The sequence below is a fragment of the Nicotiana sylvestris genome, chromosome 2 (genome assembly GCF_000393655.2).
Source record: "Nicotiana sylvestris chromosome 2, ASM39365v2, whole genome shotgun sequence".
Classification (NCBI taxonomy): Eukaryota; Viridiplantae; Streptophyta; class Magnoliopsida; order Solanales; family Solanaceae; genus Nicotiana; species Nicotiana sylvestris.
In genome coordinates, this window is record NC_091058.1 from 98,883,180 (window position 1) to 98,906,818 (window position 23,639).

General features: G+C 35.4%; 3 protein-coding genes across 5 annotated transcripts; 1 reads left to right on the forward strand and 2 right to left on the reverse strand.

Moving 5' to 3' along the window:
* Positions 1-3,086: 3,086 nt before the first annotated feature.
* On the reverse strand, positions 3,087-4,176 carry LOC104244258 (uncharacterized). The gene is made up of 3 exons (XM_009799645.2): positions 4,022-4,176; positions 3,834-3,939; positions 3,087-3,748 (listed from the first exon to the last, which is right to left on the reverse strand). Exon 3 carries the CDS (start codon positions 3,743-3,745, stop codon positions 3,128-3,130), a length of 618 nt encoding a protein of 205 aa, XP_009797947.1. The 5' UTR covers positions 3,746-3,748; positions 3,834-3,939; positions 4,022-4,176; the 3' UTR covers positions 3,087-3,127.
* Positions 4,177-4,688: 512 nt separating this feature from the next.
* Positions 4,689-14,893, reverse strand: LOC104244259 (uncharacterized). 3 transcript variants are annotated; one of them, XM_070168109.1, is made up of 3 exons: positions 14,651-14,893; positions 10,087-10,137; positions 4,689-6,734 (listed from the first exon to the last, which is right to left on the reverse strand). In XM_070168109.1, exon 3 carries the CDS (start codon positions 6,423-6,425, stop codon positions 5,400-5,402), a length of 1,026 nt encoding a protein of 341 aa, XP_070024210.1. In that variant the 5' UTR covers positions 6,426-6,734; positions 10,087-10,137; positions 14,651-14,893; the 3' UTR covers positions 4,689-5,399. The 3 variants fall into 3 exon arrangements, with proteins under 3 accessions (XP_070024210.1, XP_070024211.1, XP_009797948.1); XM_070168110.1 differs by lacking the exon at positions 14,651-14,893 and adding an exon at positions 11,399-12,017; XM_009799646.2 differs by lacking the exon at positions 14,651-14,893 and adding an exon at positions 10,366-12,017.
* LOC138885306 (uncharacterized) lies at positions 6,669-21,567 on the forward strand. The gene is made up of 11 exons (XM_070166242.1): positions 6,669-6,683; positions 7,550-7,727; positions 16,766-16,781; positions 16,845-17,131; positions 17,308-17,840; positions 17,942-18,229; positions 18,389-18,608; positions 19,348-19,929; positions 20,125-20,649; positions 20,745-21,284; positions 21,527-21,567. The coding sequence occupies exons 1-11, from the start codon at positions 6,669-6,671 to the stop codon at positions 21,565-21,567; spliced, it is 3,225 nt and encodes a 1,074-aa protein (XP_070022343.1).
* The last annotated feature ends 2,072 nt before the right edge of the window (positions 21,568-23,639 follow it).

Genomic DNA, 23,639 nt, shown 5'->3' on the forward strand with positions numbered 1-23,639 from the left:
ATCAAAGAATATAGTTTCAGTGAAAGTGCAGTGGAGATATCGGCCCGTGGAGGAGGCTACCTGGGAGACTGAACTGGAGATGCGGAGCAGATATCCTTACCTATTTGAGGCTTCAGGTATGTTTCTTGACCCATTCTAGGACGAACGTTTGTTTAAGAGGGGCAGGATGCAACGACCCGACCGGTCGTTTCATAAGTTACCGCTTTGTTTCTCCTATTTCTGCTTCTTATTGTCTTGTTCAGCTGTATTAGGTGATATCAGGTTGGTTGGTTCGGGTTCAGACAGGTTTTGGAAAGGAATGAGACACTTAGTCTCTTTTGAGTAAGCTTAGGTTGAAAAAGTCAACCGAATGTTGACTTCTGTGAAAAAGGGCTCGGATGTGAATTCCGATGATTCATATAACTTAGGGAGATGATTTGGGACTTAGGAGCGTGATCGGAATATATTTTGGAGGTCTGGAGTAGGTTTAGACTTGAATTGGCAAAATTGGAATTTTGGCGTTTTCCGGTTGATAGGTGAGATTTTGATATAGGGGTCGGAATGGAATTCCGAAAGTTGAAGTAGGTCTGCTGTGTCATTTGTGACGTGTGTGCAAAATTTCAGGTCATTCGAACGAGATTTGATAGACTTTTTGATCGAAAGCGGATTTTGTGCTTCGCGAACGCGAGGCATTGACCGTGTTCCCGAAGAAGGAATTTGAATCGCTGGGCAGAATGTTTAAAAGACCACTTTCGCGATTTAGGCCATAGTTCACCATTTTTGACTCGATTTTGGAGCTTCTTGAGGAAAATTGAAGAGGGAATCAAAGGGAAACACTTGGAGGTAAGATTTACGGACTTAATATTCGATCCTATTGTGATTTCTACCTAATTAAACATGACATTTGTGGAATCTAAAGCCTAAAATTGGAAGTTAGGGCTTGAAAATTGGAGAACTAAATCTAGAAATTTGAGGGGTCATTTATGGTCGGATTTTGGTATTCTTGGTATGTATGAACTCGTAAGAGTGTAAGGATTCTAGTATTGTGATTTTTGTCAGAATCCGAAACGTGGGCCCGGGGGTCGGGTTTGGCCAATTTCGGGATTTTTGATGTAAATGGGTTATTTTTGAGTGGACTTTGTTCCCTTAGCATATTTTTGATGGTATGAATCTGTTTTGGTTAGATTTGGAGCATCCGAAGGCCGATTCGAGGGGCAAAGGCATCGCGGGATAGAGTTTGGACCGGATAGAGGTAAGCAATGATTGTAAATGCTGTCCTGAGGGTATGAAACCCCATATTTCACATTGTTGTGCTACTTTGAGGTGACGCACACGCTAGATGACGAGCGAGGGGTTGTGCACTGTTGGGGATTGTGACTTAGTCCGCCCTGTATGACTGTTAAACTGCGTATTTGATTGAAAACCGTTTGCTATCATTGTGTTTTTGAAAGTATCGTCATGTTTTGGGCTGAATGCCATATTTGGGTCTCGTGCCAACTATTTTGGAACCTTAGGATATTTTTACTACTATTCCTTACTGTTTTGACTTCATATTTGTACTCAGTCATGTTGTATTCTACTGTTTTCATAACTCAACCATATTTACTCCGTTTTGACATTTTAAATGATATTTTGGGCTGAACATCATGTTTTACTGTGCCCGAGTGGCTTGAGAAATTTCTGACTGAGTGAGGCCGAGGGCTTGTATTGTAAGGATATTATGGGATCGGGCTGCGCGCCGCAGCAGTGTTGTACCGATTCATGATTATGAGGCCGAGGGCCAGATTAATTATGCCACGAGATGGATTGATATAGCGCTTGAGCTGTAGGAGCCTCTCCAGAGTCTGCACACCTCTAGTGAGTGCGGGTACCCAGTGTGAGATGTGATATTGCCCGAGGGGCCGTTGTTGTTTCATGTTGTTGCCGGAGGGGCTGATACGAGTGATTGTGAGGTAGCCTGAGGGGCTGGATCTGTTGGTATTTTGCCCGAGGAGCTGATTTATGTTTCTATCCTTTTCTCTACGTTTTCATCACTTGTTTGAACTACTGAAGGATGTTTTAAAGAGGTTTTTATTGAACTAAAGTGTTTTTACGAGCTTTTACTCTTTTACTGCATTGTTCTGATTTTATACTATTTTGTTGTAGCATTATGTTGTGTCTAACGTGTTTTCTTATCGCTCAGCTGCCTTTACTTTTATTACTTACTAAGTTGGTGTACTCACATTACTCCGTGCACCCTGTGTGCAGATCCAGGAGTCTCGGGTCACGCTAGCAAGTGCTGATTTGCTTTCCAGCAGGCTTGTTAGGAGTTGACTAGGTAGCTACTCGGTGTTCGCAGCCCAGCGCTTCTCCTTCCTATCTTTATTTCACTTTGTACTAGCTTTGTATCACACTACATTGTCTTTTCATACTCTTAGAAGAATTGTAGATGCTCATGACTGGTGACACCCCGATGTCGGGCTGTGTTTGTGTCCGCATTGTTCTATTGTACTCTATATTTTAGGATTTTTAGCTTATTAATGACTCTAAATGACTTATAACTATTTATTTTATTTGGGGGTTTGTGTCGGTTGGCCTAGTTTCACGATAGATGCCATCACGACCGGGTCCGTTTTATGGTCGTGACAAAATGATACCAACTGTCGCGTATTATCAAGATGTGAAGGTGTTGATTCAATTGTTTATAAAGGTTGTGCTACACCTTATGAAGTAGATGCTGGCTGAACTGACTTTTGCAAGTTCTGGTAACGCTTGGCCCTTGGCATATCTGGAATCAATAAAATAAACTGCGTGAAACTATATACCAGAATAATGAAAGATTGAACAATCTAATTACAAATTTTTTTGTACAAGAGTCATACAATCACCATGTTAGTTGCTTTATAGAGAGCAATGAGATTTGCAATTAAGCACTTTTGAAGTACCTAATTAATAGAATCATGTAGAATTAGTGCTACGACGAAACAATCAAATAATCTAGTTACTTGCAATCTCGATCATACCTTGCAATAGTTTCTATACTATAACGTTTTAAACTTGAAGAAACTAAGAGCTTGCCACAAATGTAGAAAATTAACATCCAGTACTTAGAAAATTATCTTTATCACTCATATAAAATAGCCTAATTCCTAGTGAGACATATGCTCCTCTATTGCAACTTGGATATTCTCATAATTAACATCAAAAAATTGTTCCAATTCTTGTTGTTGGTATGGCTCATTCTCGTAATTTCTTCTTCATCAACATCTCCTATGTCAAACAAATCTCTTGGCTTTAGATGCATAGCAACACTCCATTCTTTATCAGTTTCATCATCAACATAGTAGACCATATTTGCTTGAGACGCTTCAATATAAGGATCATGGTCCTTACGATTACCCGTGTGAATCAATCTAGAAAAATTAACACAATTAAATTTCCAAACATCTATTTTGAACCATTCATCTCGAGTAGTGTCAGCCCATTGGCATTTGAAGAGAACAATTATAAACCATCCATAATAATTGAGCTTAATTATGTCTTCAAACTTCCCATAATATGGCAACTCTGCTTGTGTTGCATTTTTATCAGCATTAGATGCAATACAAGAGGTGTTAGAGGTAAGAAAAACTCTACTGTTTTGAGTTTTCAATCCTTGTTCTCTAGATACAGTCCGAAACTTGAATCCATTAATGTTATATGCAGTAAACCTTCTTGCATCTGGCATTGGACATTGTGCTAAGAACTCCAAATCAGTAGATATTGTATTTGATATATCTGGATTCATGATCTGCACAAACAAAATTATTTCTATTAAATAATCTAAATTAATACAACTTATACATAAACAGATATTAGCAATACTATTCACTCACTCGTTTTGGAAACCAATCAGGAAACGCTTTATTAACTCTTCTCTCTACCTCTGTTATAGAAGGTCTTCGACCTCTTGAATTCCTTTTAATGTAGTTCCTAAATTCACTACAGAGGAACCATCTATATTAATTTAATCATTTCACTTTAAAAATTTTACTAAAAAATAAATTACAATAAACTTTCTTACTCAATAAATAGTTTTACTGCTGCGCAATTAAGTAACACGTATCGATGAGCTTGAATCTTCTCCAAAGGAGACAACGGAAATATTGTGGAGCCTCCAATAGGTTTACCTTGTTGAGGGAACAAAGATGATACTTCAGAAGCCTTATTATGATTTAGCTCATCGTTTACATGTTAGGCCTATTTATCCTTGACTCGATACCCTCAAAATAATGAGAACAGAGAGTCAGAGCTTCTTCAACAATATAACCTTCAGCAATAGAACCTTCTGGTTGTGCTTTGTTCCCTACAAGAGACTTGAAATGACCTAACAAACTATAATGAAAATGAAATAATATTAGAACAAGCATTCAATTTGAATTAATATTAAAAGTTTGATCTAAAGAATGTTATGAAATAACAAATTTTTACCTTTCAACAAAATGCATCCATTGATAATGTACTGGACCACCTTGTATCACTTCATCTACTAGATTAATAGTTAAATGAACCATGGCAGTGAAGAAAAATGGAGTGAACAAAATCTCTAAGTGACAAAGTGTGAGTACAATCCGATCTTGTAGCTTCTCTAGGGCAGATAGGCTCAAACTTTTCAAACAAAGATTTTTAAAAAAGGAAGAAAACTCTACCAAGACTGCAACAACCTCATTCGGAAGCACATTTCGAATTGCAACAGGCAATAATTGTTCCATGATGATGTAAAAATCATGACTTTTTAATCCGAAGATCCTCTTCTGATCCAGATCAATACAATCAGAGATATTACTTGAGTAACCATCCGGCATCGAAATATTCTTTAATATTTTAAGGAAGGTGACTCTCTTCTCTTTTGGAATTGCAAATGCAGCAAGGCGACAATTCTCTTTCTTATCTGGCCAAAGATCACGCATTATATAATATTGTCAAACATATTCTTCTCGATGTGCATGACGTCCAAATTATGGCACAACGAGTTGAATTCCCAATATGGAAGATTGAAGAATATGCTTTTTTTTCCTCCACTACTGGGTTGCACCTTCCCCATTTTTTCTTTGTTTATTTCTTTCTTTCTAGCATTCAACTCTACTGTTCTTCCAAATGTAACAAAGATTTCTTTCACTTGTTGCAAAATTTCTGATTCTGATAACTTCCTCGGTAAATTCCTCTCCTCCACATCTCCAAAAAAACGATGCCTCATCAATCTAAATTTGTGATTTCTTGCCAAAAATTGACGATGACCAATAAAGCAACATTTTCTACTATGAGGAAGTCGACAAGGTTCTTAGTCAAAATTACAAGAGGGGCATGCAAAATTAGTATGTGATAAGATATCAAGACCAGGAAAATCACTGACTGTCCACATAAGAGCTACTCACATTCTAAATATTTCATTCTTCGATGAATCACAAGTTTCCACACCACAACTCATTCAACTCCTTAATAAGGGGTTGTAAGTATACATCTATATTATTACTCGTCGTACGCAGACCCGGAATGATCATTGAGAGGATAAAATTTGGTTGCTTCACGCACAACCAAGGTGAAAGATTATATGGAACCAAAACCACTGGCCAAATGTTATAATTAGTACTCATCGTTCCAAAAGGATTGAAACCATCACTAGCTAGGCCTAATCGAACATTTCGGGGATCAGAAGAAAATTCAGAATATATTGTATCAAACCTCTTCCATGCCTCACCATCTCTAGGATGCCTCATTATTCTATCATTGTTACTATGCTCCACATGCCATCTCATATGCTCTGCAGTCTTAGAACACATGAATAGTCTTTGCAACCTTGATTTTAGTGGAAAGTAACGCAAAATTTTTGCAGGCTTTTTTTTCTTCTTCTTACTTGTAGCAGGCACGCGATTTCTGTTGCCCCTCTCATTAGACTTCCATCTAGAAATGTGACAATACTTGCATGTTTCTTCATTAGCATCATCTCCCCAATACAACATGCAGTCATTTGGACAAGCATCTATCTTTATATAATCAAGACAAAGTTTTTTGATGGTTTTCTTGGCCTTATAAAAAGAATCAGGGATACTTGCAAATTTAAATGCATCTCTGAATAGATCTAGTATCATAGTCATTCCCTTGTCACTTAGCCCAGACAAACTCTTTATATGATACAACTTTAACAAAAACTCTACCTTTGAGTACTTGGAACCTTCATACAATTCTTGACTTTCATCTCTAAGCAACTCAAAAAAGTCTTTACTATTTGAAGCAGGCATATCATTTAATACTTCTTTTCTCCCTGCTTGTGATGAACCTACATCAATACCCTCATGTCTTAAGCCCTGAAATGCTTCATTAATCAATAAGTCCACTCGATTTTCGGGAAGTAGTGTATCTTGAGTGACATCTATGTTATTAAAGTTCTGCAACACATTTATTTCACCATGAAAAAACCCAAGTGACATAATCTTGAGGGAATGGCTTGCAGATTAAATGATCGAACACAATCTCTCTAGTCAACCTCGTTACAAAATCACATATAGGACATGGACATTTTATTCTATCTTCTATAGCTCCATTTTTAAATGCAAAATCTAAAAATTGATTCAAACCAAACAAATATTTATTTGTGCTCCTTGGCAATCGAATCCAAGATTTATCCATTTAAAGTATTTGAAAAGATCTGAAACCTTTGAGAAGTGCAGCTAATGACCCAAAATCAGGTTAGTATGCCACCAGTAAGGACTCTTCTAATCAGGAGAGTTTGATATAACCTACAAGATTTTTACGAGGAAAAATAATTTAGTAACCAGTCAATTTTATAGGATCAGAGACATACTTTACAATTTTATAAGCTAAATAAAAGGAAATGTAAAGTTAGCTAATTATCTAGCATGAACAACAATGAGAACATATTCAGATGAATATATACTACTAAACTAAGAGTACTGTAGAAAATATCAATGTGTTTCTTGGCTAGCTATAAGTAAGGTTCAGTGTGGGAAGTTTATTTGAGTCTTTATTGTCACACTGTCATTGTCATCATAATTTCTTTGGTTCTGGAAAGGTGAAAATGCCTTCTGCTTCCAGTGTTACTGGATGCTTAGTGTACTTATGCTTAATTGCTCATACAAAGTGTCCTAAGTTCAATTACGTTTATCTAACGGATACAGTTGAATCTTTATTTTCTTGAACATTTCTGAAGCATCATAGTTCCACTATTTTTGGAAAAGAAAAACTACATATTGTATTTATATGCTATCCGTGTCACAAGTTAAATACAACTGTCCAACAGATGTATTTGATGGTGGCAAACTACAAATCGCAGAAAAATAAAACTGCTCTTTCGAAAACATCATATGCTACCGGTGCATAAAAAGCAAATCTAATGAATTCCCTCTGGCTAATCGTTACATGCACCGCACATTAAGCAACAAAAAAACCAGTTGTAGCAGCTGCATTTATAGTTGAACTTTGATGTAGTACAAAGATCACAATGCTAGTATTTGACATTTTGGAGACGTTTTTTCCTATTTTGTCTTGGCCATAAGTTTATTGCAATGAATCTTAACTATAAACGTTTGGAAAGGTAATTGAAGGATTTGGTGTGTCCAAAGTTTTAGACTCAGATAATCCAGACTTTAAGCCAGGTGATATAATCTCAGGATTCACTGGTTGGGAAGAGTACAGCTTAATTTACAAAATCGAGCAGCTGAGAAAAATTCAGGCTGATGATATACCTCTCATGTATCATGTCGGTCTTCTCGGTATGATTAATTTGGCCAAATCTGAACTGTTTTGCCATTCTTTTATGGACTAATTTAAGGTTTGAAATCTGTTTTAAAAGGTTGAGAATGAGTATTGCCCTAATTCTTCTTTAATGTTCTTGAAAACCTGGATATTCGCAATGTTACTAAAGGCACAGATTTGTATATCTCTGCTCCATTTGGTACTCCACAATTGAGATTATTTAGCTTCTACCTCCGTACTGGAGAATTTAACTCGTAATAGTGAAAAGAGGTCTCACTGATCCTGGTTATTTGGAAAAGATATTGTTTATTGGAGGCATTGGGAAGGAAAAGATTTTTAAATCCTGGAATAATTTATGTTTCCATCAATTATACCTTCAGGTGACAAACAAAACTAAGGGAATACAACAACTGACAAAATTAGGATACATTTTTAATTTTGAGATTCAGCATTCAAAAAAAGCTGCACAAAATAAACGAATCTACGGATTGATTCTATATGATTCCTTTTGATCAATCCATAACAATTTTATAATACTAGCAACAAGAGTTGTACCATAGCATCGCGAGCAAAGTAGAAATATTTTATCAAAATACTTAATACATTTTGATTGTGGTAAACCTTTTCTGCTACCACTTTTACTCGACATAAATTTATCCTTACTACTATATAAATTTCAATACAAAAAAGTTCAAATATGAACCAATAAGCTTCTCAACAAATATTAAACAACTTATGCTTTCAAGTGTTACATGTCAAAATGAGACAAGCAAAATCAAAGTCACAGAGCAAGTACCACAAATGAACAAGAAACTGATTGCATTTTGTTAGAGCCTATATTGAAAGTAATACAAAGTATTATCACCGTACAATGAACTAGTATTGACTTCCTCAAAGTCGTGAGACAATATCAAAGGCAGAATCAAATATGGATCTCATTTGTTTTTTTATTGGATGACGAAATAAAGAAGAAAATTTGCTACTGCAAGTTGTGAAAGAAGCAAAGTAAGCTTAACTAAGCTACGTGGAAGATGTGAAGGCTTTACATCTGCAAATTGAGGTAATGCTGTTTAGAAGGAAATATTTATCAGTATCTTGATATAGTCAATCTTGGTGTCTTGGGTTGTTCTGTTAATCATTTTGTCTCATTTTCAACATCATGAGATAAGCAGAGAAGTGGTTGTATTAGGGAAATTATTTAGCTTCTACTTAGTGGTGCTCTAATGCTATATGGTGCACCTAGTCTTCTTATGGAAAGATTGAAGGGAAAAATGTATTTTATTGGTTTCAAAACCACAAAGCTACAGATAGACAGAAGCTTAAGAAAAACCTCCTTGCCCAAATTAACCAACAACAAATTTTTTCTCAATATCCTGTTGATGCTCATAGTACAACCACCACAAGCACCAATACAAACAACCCTTTTCACTGCCCTACTGATCACTACTCTCATAATTCTTCATCTGTTGTGAACCAAATATGCCCTATTATATCTACTGAACTTGTTCAAGAGGTATAGATATACACAAATGCAGCTCAAAACCTCACTTACTAATTCAGAGGTGGCCTCGTCGAACAGTTCAGATACAGATATTCTTTGCATTTAAATGAAATATATAACAATTTGAATCATAAATAAACATCAATTAGCCAGTTACTACTAAAACACAACAATAACAATATGAGAACAACGATTCAATCTTTATACTTTCTTTTCCAATCATTTAATGAGTTTAGAAGATAAACTATCAAAATACAAATGTATTTTTCTGTGTTCATTCTGCTCTATTTAGGCACATTTTACTCCACTAACTGAAACACTGATGCCAACCTACAGATAACACTTTACATTCAAATAAAATGCTATAACAAACCTAACAATTTGATCAATCATACAACAACAACAATTACTACCAAAACCCAACAATAACAAGAACAAACACCTAACAATTTCAAATCATAGATTGAGTTCAGACGTTAAACCATCAAATATAAACAAATACACAAAAAACCCTCTAATTCGTTCAACAACTTCATACAAACAGAGGGAAAATTATATAAGCCGAATTGTCTACTTCTTCTTAGTAGCTTTCTTCTTCTTAGTTCATCCTATCAGAAATAAGATGACTGCCCAATACTATTATAATTACTGGAGTTTTGAAGTTAGAGGAAAAAACTTTCTTCTTCTTCTATAACAAAAAAGGAAATCACATGCAAAAATTATTGAAATTGGAGCAGAGAAACCTAAATTAAATCATATGCAGAAACTACTGAAATTCAGATATTAGGAAAACATAATCAAAACCCTAGAGGAATTAAAATCGGATATAAACAGATTAGGAAGGAGAGGGTAGAGAACTCCAATTTGAGTTGTACCTTTTGTCAGGAGATTCGGCGACAAACACGCTTCAATTCGAGTTGTAATTGCTGAAATTCACATTAAAATCGCACAAATATCAAACTTAGAGGAATTAAAATCAGATATCAACTATTTTCGCAATGCAGAGACTGATTTCGCGCAACTATTTTCACAATGCACAAATATTTCGCACAAATATTTTCGCAATCAGATATCACATAAATCGCAACTTAGAGTGAACCCTAAATCGTTAGAGTGAAAGACAATGAGAGATTAAAGAGAGAAAGAGAACTTGCCATTTCAGGAGGAGAAAGAATCTGGAAAGCGAATCCTAAATCGTTAGAGTGAAGAGCGGAGATTTCTATTGTTAGCGGAAATTTTTGGAAAAAAAAAGGGAAAGATAAAAATAAAGGCTAGCGGAGATTTTTATTGTTAGCGCATTTTTTCTAAGGCTAGCAGAGGTTTCTAAACGCTGCAAATTGAATTTCAGTGCGGAGGTTAATAAGACCCCCCTAATTATATACAATTTGGGGAGGTTAATAATAACCCCCATAATAAAACCGCTGCAAATAAACTATTTTTTTTGTAGTGATGGTGCAACTTGAGCTAACCGAGGACATGACCCTTGATAAGAGGGTGTGGAGGTTGAGAATTAGGGTAGAATGCTAGTAGGTAGTCGAGTGTTTCCCTTTGTGTTCCTTAGTTCAATAGTATTAGTGTTAGTATAGTATCCCTTTTATCTTTTGCTTGCTATTACCACATATCTTGTATTGTTATTACATGCCATCAGCACTCCCTTAGTTTGCTATCAATGCATATCGCGTACTGTTATTACTTGCTATTAATACTTCTTTCGTATTCTCTTTTGCTATCTTAGATTTAGTTTTCTAAATATCTTGTATTGCTATTTCTTGCCATCAGTGCTTCTTCCATCCTTTCTTTAGTCGAGGGTCTATCGGAAACAGTCTATCTGCCCTTCTAGGATAGCGGTAAGGATGCATATATCCTATCCTCACCAAACCCTACTTGTGAGATTACATTGGGTTGTTGTGTTGTTGTTTTTCATATAATTTTTTATCGTTTGATTATGAATAAAACATTTATTTCGTACATGAAGCTAAATAAATATATAATGAACATGGACCTTTACTCCTTATCCTTGCAAACCTAGTGACAACTTGTTCTCGAGAAAATTACAAAAGTATTAGAATATAATGAAAGATTGCGTATAGGTGTTCGTAACACGCAACGGAAGACAATAACAATGCTAGGCAGATCTTTTCGTGTTTAAAATTTATTTACATGTCAAAGATCGGATCTAAGACGTACCTGGTGAAGAGAGTCTCGTTTCAAAAAAATTTCTTTAGTGCGAAGACTCTATGCATATTCATACCGAGACCGATCCTTGCTATCAACTCTTTGATCAATGAAACCCGCGAACAAATTGAACGAAAAACTTGTTCCAAAATTTTTCTCAAAAAATCTCAACTAAAATTAGAAGAACAAGAAACACTTTTCTTGTAATTGTATTTTCTCTCTTGGCTTGTGTTGCACTCTCACTTTCACAAAGTATTTTTTCTTCTCAAGAATTAATACAATAAATTTTCTCCATCACCCTTTATATAGCATCACCTACAAACCCTTTTCCTATTGGGTTGAGGTAATGATTTACTTAGGCTAAAAATTTATTCCAAAAATAAATTTTATGGAATATTGCGTGGAAAATTCGTAATCCCATTCTCAATGGGTTTTTCCGTGGCCGCCGATCATAGACTTTCTATGACGTCCAATTCCAAGTATTGGAATTTTCCTATAAAAACATGAAAACCAAAGTTTAGTTGTTCAGATGTGGACTTTTACTTCATGTCCCAATGAAACCATGGAAATCCCTTTATGGAATTTTATGTCCAATTTAAAATTGGATTGTAAGAATAAATTAATATTAAATATATAACTTTTATATATAAATATCAATTACTAGTACTAAATATATATATTACATATATATATTTCAACCAAGAGATAATTTAATTTTCTATTTCAAATAGAAAACTTTAATTTGTTCATAATATTAATTATATCTTTTGTGCTAGCAGAGAATATAATAATATTTCATTTGGACTAATAACTAAATTTATTTGACTAATTAAATTCTTTAATTTAATTATCAAATAATAAAGTAATTAATCCTTTAGCAAAGATCAGAACACTCGTTAGTGTGCAACCCCATAGGTTCAATACTAAACCGGTAGTAAATTGATCACATTAATATACTAATCAAGGGTGGCGTCTAGCAACATTCCTTAACGACCGGATAGAATGAAGTAAACAATTTACTCTCAAGAACCAGTAAAAGAATAATGTAGTAATTCCTTCTGTCCTTATAGCTCTGGATCACCCTAGGATATGATTAACTGTCAAATCCTAATAGGCGACCAACTATGTGTTCATGTCAAATATAATCGACCATTGAATGACCTAACAGACTCTTTTCTTCTTTCATTCAATTGCCCTGGCCAAGGTCTTAATTTGGTCGTTTATAATTCATGAATTAAACTCATTACCAAGAGTTGACAGATTCCATCTTGATTAATCACTAATTCTACAAGTATTTAATCGTACCCAATATCCTTTCAACTATCGCCCTAGGGCCATAGGTGTCTAGTATCAAAGCACAATAAATAACTTGTCAATTACTATGACGATCTCAGGTCAAAGGAAACTCTTACATCACATTCTTCAAGAGAATATTCTATTGACAGTTTATGGTAATTCTAACCATTAAGAATTATCCAATGAGTCGGTTCAATTATCATATCTTTATATGCATCATCTATCTATGTGATTTAATTAATGAGATCAACTAATCTTTATCCCATAAAGACAATCACATAAATATTAATCTAATCGGATTACTAATGTCCAAATTAATAATCCTACGATCAAGAACAAAATTTAGATTAAATTGTAAGAGACTTCACTCTCATTATCATGATCTCCATCACGATGACAAGTCTCAAAATTTAATCAAGGACCTTATCAAATAAATCAAGCAATTAATAATAATGATAAAAAAATATCAAATGCCATATATATTTTATATCAAATAACGTTCACAAAAATATGTTCAAATCATCAAATATGATATTGAATCTAGGGCATATCTACTATATCCCTAACATATAATACTTGCGAATTTTCTAGGTATTATATCTTAAGTCGTTTGGACAACATCTGGACGTGTTCTGACTCTTCTGAGTAATCTTTTGAAAAAAATAAGTTTGTGCAAAATGATTTCGAGAAGATGTGTTTGTGAGATCTATTTTTCTTTCTTGAAATTTTGTGAGAGGAAAAAAAACTTTTTACCCAAAACACCATCAATCCAATTCTAAGATAAATTTTTGATTTTTGTGTGCAAAAGCGTCTTGGAAAAAATTAACAAATACATTTTTCAAAAAGCTTCTGACAAGATTCCAAAGGCAAATGTTTGGACAAATTCGGAAAAAGTTTTTGAAAAATCTCTGCGTGTCTTACATGTGGAAGAAGAGTATTTTGAAATAAATTCTTTGAAAATAATCTTCAACCCCAAAAAGAAATTCATGCAACTTCTTTTTTTGTAATATAATTTTCAAAAAACTTAGACAAACACCTAAAAAGAAGAATTTCAACAACTTGAAAAAGCTTAGACAAATTTATGTTTCTTTATAAATAAAAAAAGTTGCGTCTTAAAATGTAGAGTCTTCGGAAAATTCAAGGTCCTACATACCTTTGACGACGGAATTCGACATTCTTTTGGTTAGCTAAAAACAAAAAGGAGGATTATTAAACTTAATCTGAGAATCTCTATCAAAGTATTAGGTGAAATGTCAATGTCAAGTATACAACTACTTAAAGTGAAATCGGACGGCAGAACAATCTTTAGAATGGCTAAATTTAACGATCATCGCTTCTTCTTTTATTCTGTCTTTTTTGACTTCATGGAATTAACAAATTTTTCCATGAAATCTCTTTAAATCTTTTCGCTTTTATCTTTTAGGGCACTAATATCTGCATTTGATATTAGTAAATATAGTTGTGCAATATACCAAAGTTCTCCCACTATATTCACATTAGAAACACATCAGGATAAATTCACATATGATCACTCTATTTTAGTGCACCAACTAAACTATTTTTATAACAAAAATTCAATCAACTATGCCTAAGTCACTAAACTATTTTTGATTTGTAACAAAATAATCACCCAACTCTACTTAAGAATCACACAAAGTTGCTTAACCAATTTTTTTTTAAACCAAAAAGTAATTCAATTGTCTAAGTACGTATCAAATAAAATGTCTCGTTTATTCCCTTCTAATAACTTTTTATGATCTTAAGTAAAATGGAGTAACTCTTTTATACAAAGATAATTTAGTGTCTTTCGTGATATTTAAGTAAAATTGAGTTATTTTTCCATTACACAAAATAATTGAATAACTTCATTGCAATAAAATGAAACTTTCCATGAATTAAGTAGTGAACTGACTGTAAGAAAAATGAGTAGATAATATTGACTAAGAACAAGAAGGAAAGAAGAACAACTTATCAAAAATATTGTGTCGTGGCAAGCCATAGCCTTGAAAGCGATTTCGGCCCAACTAGGTGCAAATCGTTAAGGTCGGTCGCTCCCCAAGGTTCCACAGCACCTCCAAACATGTGCACTCGTGGCTGAAAGTTTAGAATTTGCACAAAACAGTTGTCAAGAAAGAAGAGAAGATGAAGGTATTTTCTGTAGTTGTTACAAAAATTAAAGAATGTTGTAGGAAGAAAAGTAATGATTAGCAAGATGAATTCTTGGTTAAGATTTAGTGATTATGATGGCTAATCCATAACCTATATATAGGCAATTAAGGAGGTTGCATGTATGACAAGCGTCCAAAGTCTTTTGACACTTGTCCCATTATATTAGTCCACTTGGCTCCAATATTAACAAGTGTATATTATCTTCCATGCATGAAGACATATGATAGATTTACACAAAGTCATTCAACACTTGGCTTTAAGGCTTCATGCAAGAGGTCACTTAGAAATAGATAGAACATATGAAAAATAAATAAAAAACTCATGGCTATTGGTTGTAAATGAAATTTCAAAAAAAAAAAATTGACTTGCATTATGAATTATTCCAACACTTACCACATGCTAATGCTTAAACTTGTTGAATATCCCGAGTATTGGGTTTGAAATAGAATAATAGATAGTGACTTCCATCAATGGCATCCACTAATAACGGAAGTAGCTAGCCATTCATTAATATCTGATTAACCCCCCTATATGACTTGAAGACAGGGGCGGAGGTAGAGCAAAGGGTACGGGTTCCCGTGAACCCAGTAATTTTTACATAAATTCTGTATTTATATTAAAAAATTCACTAAAAGTATAAGAATATTTAGTTTGGAATTCAGTACGTTGATCCAGTTTTCATGTAGATTAACTTGTAGAGCAAAAAGAAAACAGAAGATTGTATTAAGTTATATGAACTGTTATTATACTTTTTTACGCTATTAGTTAAATTTATCTACAACAACAAGTATCTCATCACGTCAAGCTTATCATATTAATTCATAAAATTGAAAAATAACATGCTGTTGTAAGTTACGTTAAGTTCTTTTTTTGAGATAGTCAATATAAATATTATTTAGTGTGTGACATGTGTCTGGTGGACTTAGGTTCATCATTCCAATTATCTTTCGTGGAAAGCTACCTGCACATTCGCTTATTCAAAAGTAAGTCCAGCACAGCTTTGATATTGCAAAACCAACTCCACTAAAATATGTATGAATCTAATTAACTTTGGTTGGAAAATAAATGCAGGAACTCGTCCCAAAACTGCCTCATCCACCCCCTCACACCCCAAGCTCATTTGAATATCATTATGGGAACTTTCAGTTTTCATATAAACTATAGAAGCTATAGCTTTATTATACCTACATGTTATCCGATCCCTAAATATTACTCTAAACTTCACCACGCAGTAAATAAATGAGATTTTACCGTGATATATACACAACTCTAGTAGCTTTTCTTTCTCTTTAAGCAGTGTTAGACGCAGAATTTGTAAGGAGGGAATACAAAAGAAATTGCTAAAAACTAGTGTTGGGATTACATGAAGCAAGTTGGGCTGCTGTCAATATTAGCTCTTTTGTATTTGGTATTTGGGCCTAACCCAGTTTTTTATTTATAAATAGCTTAGTCAAGAGGCCCAAGATATATAGATAGGTAGAGAGACAGAAGGTTCTGGATTTTGGCATTTTATTTGGTTTTAAGAAATGTGAGATATCTTTCTCCCCAATTCTCTCTCTTCTTTCAAGCCCTAGATACAAATTTTGTCAATCTCTCTTTCAATTTAGTATTTTAACATGGTATCAGAGTAGGGAATTCGATGATTCTCGTCATTCTCTATCCACTGGTGTTACCCTCATTTGATTTCGTTGAGTTTTTCGTCTTCGTCGGAGGTTTCTGATTTCGCCGGAAATTCACGATTTTTCAATTTCCGTCAGAATTTTTAGAAGTTTTGTGTGGTTTTCTTCTCCTCTGCTGCACGAGTTTTGCTTTCGAGGATAAAGCTTTGGTGTTCTCTCAGTTTCATTGTCTCAATTTCACCGGAGCTAGTCGATTTCTGCTGCATTTTCTTTATCACAGCCTTTGCTTTTTCAGGTTGCGAAGAAGTTCGGTATATTCGTTCTCTGTATAACCTGTTGCATGTGTAGTTGTGTATGTTGCTGTTCTATTGAAGGTGTATACTCTCTCGTTTTTTTATTAATTTACTTGCTACCATGGTTAATTCTGTGCCTGAAACATCTTCGGCCACTACATATACTCCTGAGCCCTCTAGCCCGTTGTTTCTTCTTCCTTCTGATGTCCCTGACATTTCTCTTATTCCTCTGCCATTCTCGGGGACTGGTTTTGGAAGATGGAGACGTAGTATGATCGTGTCGTTATCTGCAAGAAATAAAATAGGGTTCATAGATGGGTCTTGTGCTAAACCTACCGAGAATTTTCTCAATATAGGAAGTGGGATAGGTGCAATAATATGATCATATCATGGTTATCTAGCTCGTTATTACCGGATATAGCTGAGAGTGTACAGTATTCCGAGATTGTTGAAAGTATCTGGTTGAAATTGAATAATAGATATGGGAGTGTTAATAGAACCAAAGTTTTTGAAATAAAGAGAGAACTTGCTTCTACTTTCTAAGGGACTCTTGATATTGCTTCATATTTCAACAAACTTAAAAAGCTATGGGATGAATTGGGGATTATGTGCAGTAGTTATGCAAATTCTTGTGTTTGTGCTGCTAAGGTGGGTCTCCAAGAGGAGAATGAAGAGGATAAGGTTGATCAATTTCTCATGGGTATCAATGAGGTCTACATAGGGGTTAGAAGCAACATTTTGATGATGCAGCCTGCTCCATCCCTTGATACTGTGTACAACATCATGTTGCAAGATGAAAAACAGAGTCAGGTTATCCCTAATACTCAGTTCAACTCAGAATCAGCTTCTTTTAATGCAAATTTCAACAAGCCTTCCCCCCAATTTCCACCTCAAAAGCAGTACACACAAAGAGTCAATTTTGATCAAAATGGCCAGAAGGTGAACTTTGATCAAACCAAGGTTTCTCTGCCTTGCAAGTATTGTAAAAAAAACCTGGTCACACAATTGAAAAATGTTACAAATTACATGGATTTCCTCCAAATTTCAAATTTACAAAGGGGCAATCTAGAAGATTTGGTACTGTTGCAAGTGTTGAGGGGCAGTCTTCTGGGATTTCTTAACCCCCTTCATCATGTTCTTCACCTGGACAAGACTCTTTGGTTCCTGGACTGACCAAGGAGCAGTACACTCAGTTGATGAACCTACTCCAACAGTCTACACTAAGTGAATCTAGTTCTCAGCCAAATCTCATGGGCTCTGCCAATTTTGCTGGTATTAATTCTTCTTCCCCTATGTGTTTGAATGGTAGTTCTATTGTGCGCATATTAACTAGTGTAGCTGGAAGGGTTTGGATAGTGAATTCTGGGGCAACTGATCATATGACTTCTAACAATAATCTTCTCTTTAACATCACACCTCTTCCAGTCCCCTATCTAGTTTCTCTGCCAAATGGTTACAAGGTTAAGGTTACCTGCACAGGCTCTTTAACTTTGTTGTCATCTTTTACCCTCCATCATGTCTTGTACATTCCTACCTTCCATTATAATTTGATTTCTTTGAGCAAATTGATTATCCAGTTCAATTGTAATGTACTATTCACTTCTTTCTCATGTATACTTATACAGGCCCATTCTATGAAGAAGCTTCTGGAGCTTGATAGAATGAACCAAGGACTATACAAGCTCTACCTTGATCATTTTGCTCCTTCTGGACTCTCTAATTCTATTGTCCCTGATATTGATAATTTTGTTTCTGTCTTTAATAATGTGGTACAAAATGCTAATTTTTCATTGCATGCAAATCAGCCAGTTATGAATTCAAATTCTGTTTCTCCTTTATCATCTTGTACTGTTCAGTAGACTGTGAATAAAAATGATGTCCTTTGGCATCATAGATTAGGATATGTTCCTTTTGTGCAAATGAAAAATATACCTTATATTTCTAATGACCTGTCAGCTAAATAATCTTTTACATGTCCTATTTGTCCCTTGGCTAGACAACCTAGGTTACATTTCCCAGATAGCTCTTCTCAGTCTACCTCTTTGTTCCAACTTATTCATGTTGATACTTGGGGACCCTACCATACTCAAACATATTCTGGAGCTAAGTACTTTATTACCATAGTTGATGATTATAGCAGAGCAACATGGACACATTTTTTGCACTCTAAAAGCTATGCATTTTCTATGCTTAAAACATTTATAACCATGGTGAAAACCCAATTTCAACTTTCTGTCCAAAAGATTTGAAGTGATAATGCTTTAGAGCTTGGATCTTCTACATCAGCCACCCAATTTTTTTCTGATAATGGGATAATCCATCAAGAAACTTGCCCCCCCCACACCACAACAGAATGGTGTGGTTGAGAAAAAACATAGAAACCTACTTGAAACTTCAAGAGCTCTGTTGTTTCAATCCAATCTTCCTATCAAATTTTGGGGAAATTGTTTATTGACAACAATTTACCTTATTAATAAGTTTCCATCTTCAGTTTTATCCAAAAGAACCCCTTTTGAATTATTATATGGTCATCCCCCTTCTTATTCTCATTTAAGACCTTTTGGTTGTTTATGTTATGCTACAGTCCCCAAGTGTCACAGGGATAAGTTTCACCCTAGAGCTTTTCCTTGTGTATTTGTTGGGTATCCTTTTGCCAAAAAATGGTACAAGTTATACAATTTGCAAACTAAGTCTATTTTATTTTCCAGAGATGTTGTGTTTCATGAATATGTGTTTCCTTATAAGATTCCCTCTTCTGCTCCTACTCCTTCTTCTTCTTCTCCTTCTTTTCCTTTGTTCTATGATACTTCTCCATTTGTTCCTATCCCTCCTTCTGCTACCTCCTCTCCTTCTGATGACTCTGTGCCTTCTTCTTCCTCACCTGATAATGTATTACCCCCTCCTTCTGAGCTTAGGAAAAGCACCAGATCCCATTATCTTCCTTCCCATCTCCAAGACTATGTTGTTAACCTTCCTCCTTCTATTTCTTGCTCCACCTCTACCTCTACTTCCACTACACAACATGTTCTAGTGGAGCCTTATTCATACGCTCAGGCTGCTGCCATTCCTATTTGGCAGGAGGCAATGAGACAAGAATTTGCGGCTTTAGAAGAAAATCAAACTTGGAAAATTGTTGAGCTTCCTATTGGTAAGAAGCCCATAGGCAGTAAGTGGGTCTATAAAATAAAGTATAAAGTTGATGGTAGTGTTGGAAGATATAAGCCAACATTAGTGGTTCGAGGTGATACTCAAGTAGAGGGGATTGATTTTAATGAAACTTTTTCTCCTGTGATTAAAATGTGTACTGTCAGATGTTTAGTTGCTATTGCAGTTAAATAACAGTGACCTTTGTTTCAATTAGATGTTAATAATGTTTTTTTGCATGGGGACTTAGATGAGGAAGTTTATATGAAACTCCCTCAGGGCCTTTCTATTGAGTCCTCCTCTTCTGGATCTGCTACTTTAGTTTGCAAGCTGCAAAAGTCTCTTTATGGGCTAAGACAGGCCTCTCGACAGTGGTATGCAAAGCTGTCTCAAGCCCTTTATTCCAGGGGATACTCTCACTCTTTAAATGACTATTCTTTGCTTATTAAGAGAACTGAGTCTTGTTCTGTTTTTCTAGCAGTTTATGTTGTTGACATTATTTTAACTGGGGATTATTTGTCTGAAATTTCTGCCCTTAAGAGTTTCCTTGATGCTCAGTTTAAGATCAAAAACTTAGGTTTGCTTAGCTATTTTTTGGGTATTAAAGTATTCTATCACAAGTCTGGGGTCTTTTTGCATCAAAAGAGGTTCATTTCTGATTTGCTTCTTGAGTATAATTGTCTTGATGCTTTTGAAGTGGTTAGTCCTTTAGACATTGCTCACAAGTTGCATTCTGATGTTGGTGAGGTATTACCTAAGCCTGAATCTTATAGAAGTTTGGTTGGCAAGCTCAATTTTTTGACTCATACTCGGCCAGACTTATATTTTGTTGTCCAGCATTTGAGTCAGTTTTTAAAGACACCTTGGGTCCCACATATGGCTACTGCTTTGCATGTTTTGCGATACTTAAAAGGGACTTCTACTTTTGGGTGTTTCTCAGTAATTCTCCTGATTTCTCTCTGCTTGCTAGTTGTGATAGTGATTGGGCTGCTTGTCATGAATCTAGACGCTTTGTCACTGGTTTTTGCATTCATTTGGGTGGTAGTTTTCTTAGTTGGAAATCTAAAAAGCAGCATATCGTCTCTTTGTCTTCAGCTGAAGCAGAATATAGGGCTATGAGTAAGGTGATGGCTGAACTAGCCTGGTTGGTCCGGTTATTATCTGATTTGGGTCTTTCTATTGATGCTCCAATTCCTATTTTGTGCGACAGCCAGACTGCTATTTACATAGCCAAGAATCCAGTGTTTCATGAGCGCACTAAACACATCGAAGTCGATTGTCATTTTATTCGCACCAAATTAGCCAATGGCCTCATCTCTTTATCTCATGTTTCTACTTCTTCTCAAATGGCTGACATTTTTACTAAGCCTTTGACAGGTTTGCAGCATCGCACTTTGACTGGCAAGTTGGGCGTGTGTTCACCTTCCAACTTGAGGGGGGGGGGGTGTTGGGATTACATGAAGCAAGTTGGGCTGCTGTCGATATTAGCTCTTTTGTATTTGGTATTTGGGCCTAGCCCAGTTTTTTATTTATGAATAGCTTTGTTAAGAGGCCCAAGATATATACATAGGTAGAGAGACAGAAGGTTCTGGATTTTAGCATTTTATTTGGTTTTACAGAAATGCAAGATGTTTTTCTCCCCAATTCTCTCTTCTTTTAAGCCCTAGATACAAATTTTGTCAATCTCTCTTTCAATTTCGCATGTTAACAACTAGGGATAAATCATTTTTAATGAAAATGATTACACAATCAAGATGATAAGCTAAGTATTCTCTAATTAGGGTCCTCCTTGTAACCTAATTACACTCTGTTTCCACATGAAACAATCAAACCATTCAATTTAAAATCTGAAGATTATGAGTGAAGTGACTAAGGAATATTACAAACATTCTTTTGAAAATTCTTGCTCAGCCAAAGACTATTTTCCAACAAAAATAATTCACGGCCAATTGTTCTTTTGGGTCAGAGTCAGACTAGAGCGTCGATCCTCGAATATATCTTGTCTTGTCATTTCATTGCATGAAATATCAGCTAAAGTTTATGGAGTGCGAAACCATACTATTGTTAATTTTTACTAAAATTACTAAAATAAGTGTAAAAAAAAAGTTACCAAAGTATATATAACGCCACTAATAGTGGCGCTATACAGTAACGTTAACTGTACCGTTACTATATAGCGCCACTATTAGTGGCGTTATACTGACAAACTTACATAGCGCCATTAATAGTGGCGCTATATGTCTTATACCCTGACCCCACCAATAATGTCTGGGTTCAATAATTTAAATGTGTATAAAGCCACTTTGTGTGGCGCTATATACAAAAAAAAAAAACCGGCTAGCCATTTTCTATATAAACATCGTATAATCGCTCCAACTTCATTCAAAATTTTTTTTAACTCTTCTTGCTTTCTATTGTTGTTAAATTCTCCAGCATTTTTTCATTATGTCTGAAGAACGTAGAATAAGAGTATCATTATATTGGGGGGTGAGGTTGTGATGGAGAATAACTCTGTGGGCTACAGTTTACCTGCTAAGTGTAATGTTAAATTGCCACTTTCAATGGAGTACGAAACATTGATATCGTTGTTATGCAAAAAAATGAGTGTGAGAAAACGTTCAGTGATACTCAAAGTAACCGGAAGATATCCGTATTCCGTTACGCCGCAAGGGGTTGCTTTTTACTCAGAGTTTAACATCGACGATGATGACACTTTGAGTGATTTCTTGAGGACTCCGGACGAATGCCGGGAATTTCTTGTAATCACAATGTTGGAGATGTACGTGAAGGTCGAAGACGTTCCAAAAAATGAGGTTGTGCGTAGTAGAGATAACCCCCAGTCATCGGGTGGTTATTCTGGATCAGTTTTTGCCGGACATGTTCCAGATGAAAGAATTTTTCTTGATTTAAATTTATCACCGTCGGCGAATGAGGAGCGAGAAAATAATTTATACCCTGATTTCCATAATTCACAAGAAGAGAGGTAAACTACAATTTTCATTTGTGTTAATATGTATATTTTTGCGTATTGAATAAATTTTAACGCTCATTTATTTAATAGGGGGTACCGGCCGGATATGAATTTTACAAGTGACCCATCCGGTAGTCATCACCTAACTGAAAACGTCCATCATGGAATGTCATCACATTACAACTTGTAAGTGAAAAACTACAACCATATATAAAGCATTTATTAATTTAGCAGCTTATATTTTTGTTGAAATGTGCAGTGAAAACGAGCAAGTTGAACTACCCGTACTCACTCAATTGCCCGAAAACGACGTATTACATCAGGATCTGGCAGATGAACAGAGTGAGGAAGAGAACAGCGATTACGATAACAATGCCGATGAATCGGGAGATGAGACACCATTTGCTCGTGAGGATGGTGATGAAGAGGACGAGGAGGAAGAACCGGATTTGAAGAGAGCCCCTCATAGACGAAAAGTGAACGAGTCTGAAGTGTCGTTTCATTCAAGGGAGATTCCTTATATTGATAACTTGCCAGCCGTGCCGGATGTGGAAGCTCTCACACGGGATTTTGATGAAATCCGGACAGCAATGTGGGATGAGTCTAGACCAACGGTGCTTGCAAAGGGGATGCTTTTTCATGATAAAGCACGCGTAAGCAGGGCTTGTAAAATGCACAATGTTAAACAGTGTCGTGAAATGCAAGTATCGGAGTCAAGTCCGACGGTATACAAGGCTATTTGCCGCAGGTGGTTTTGGCCA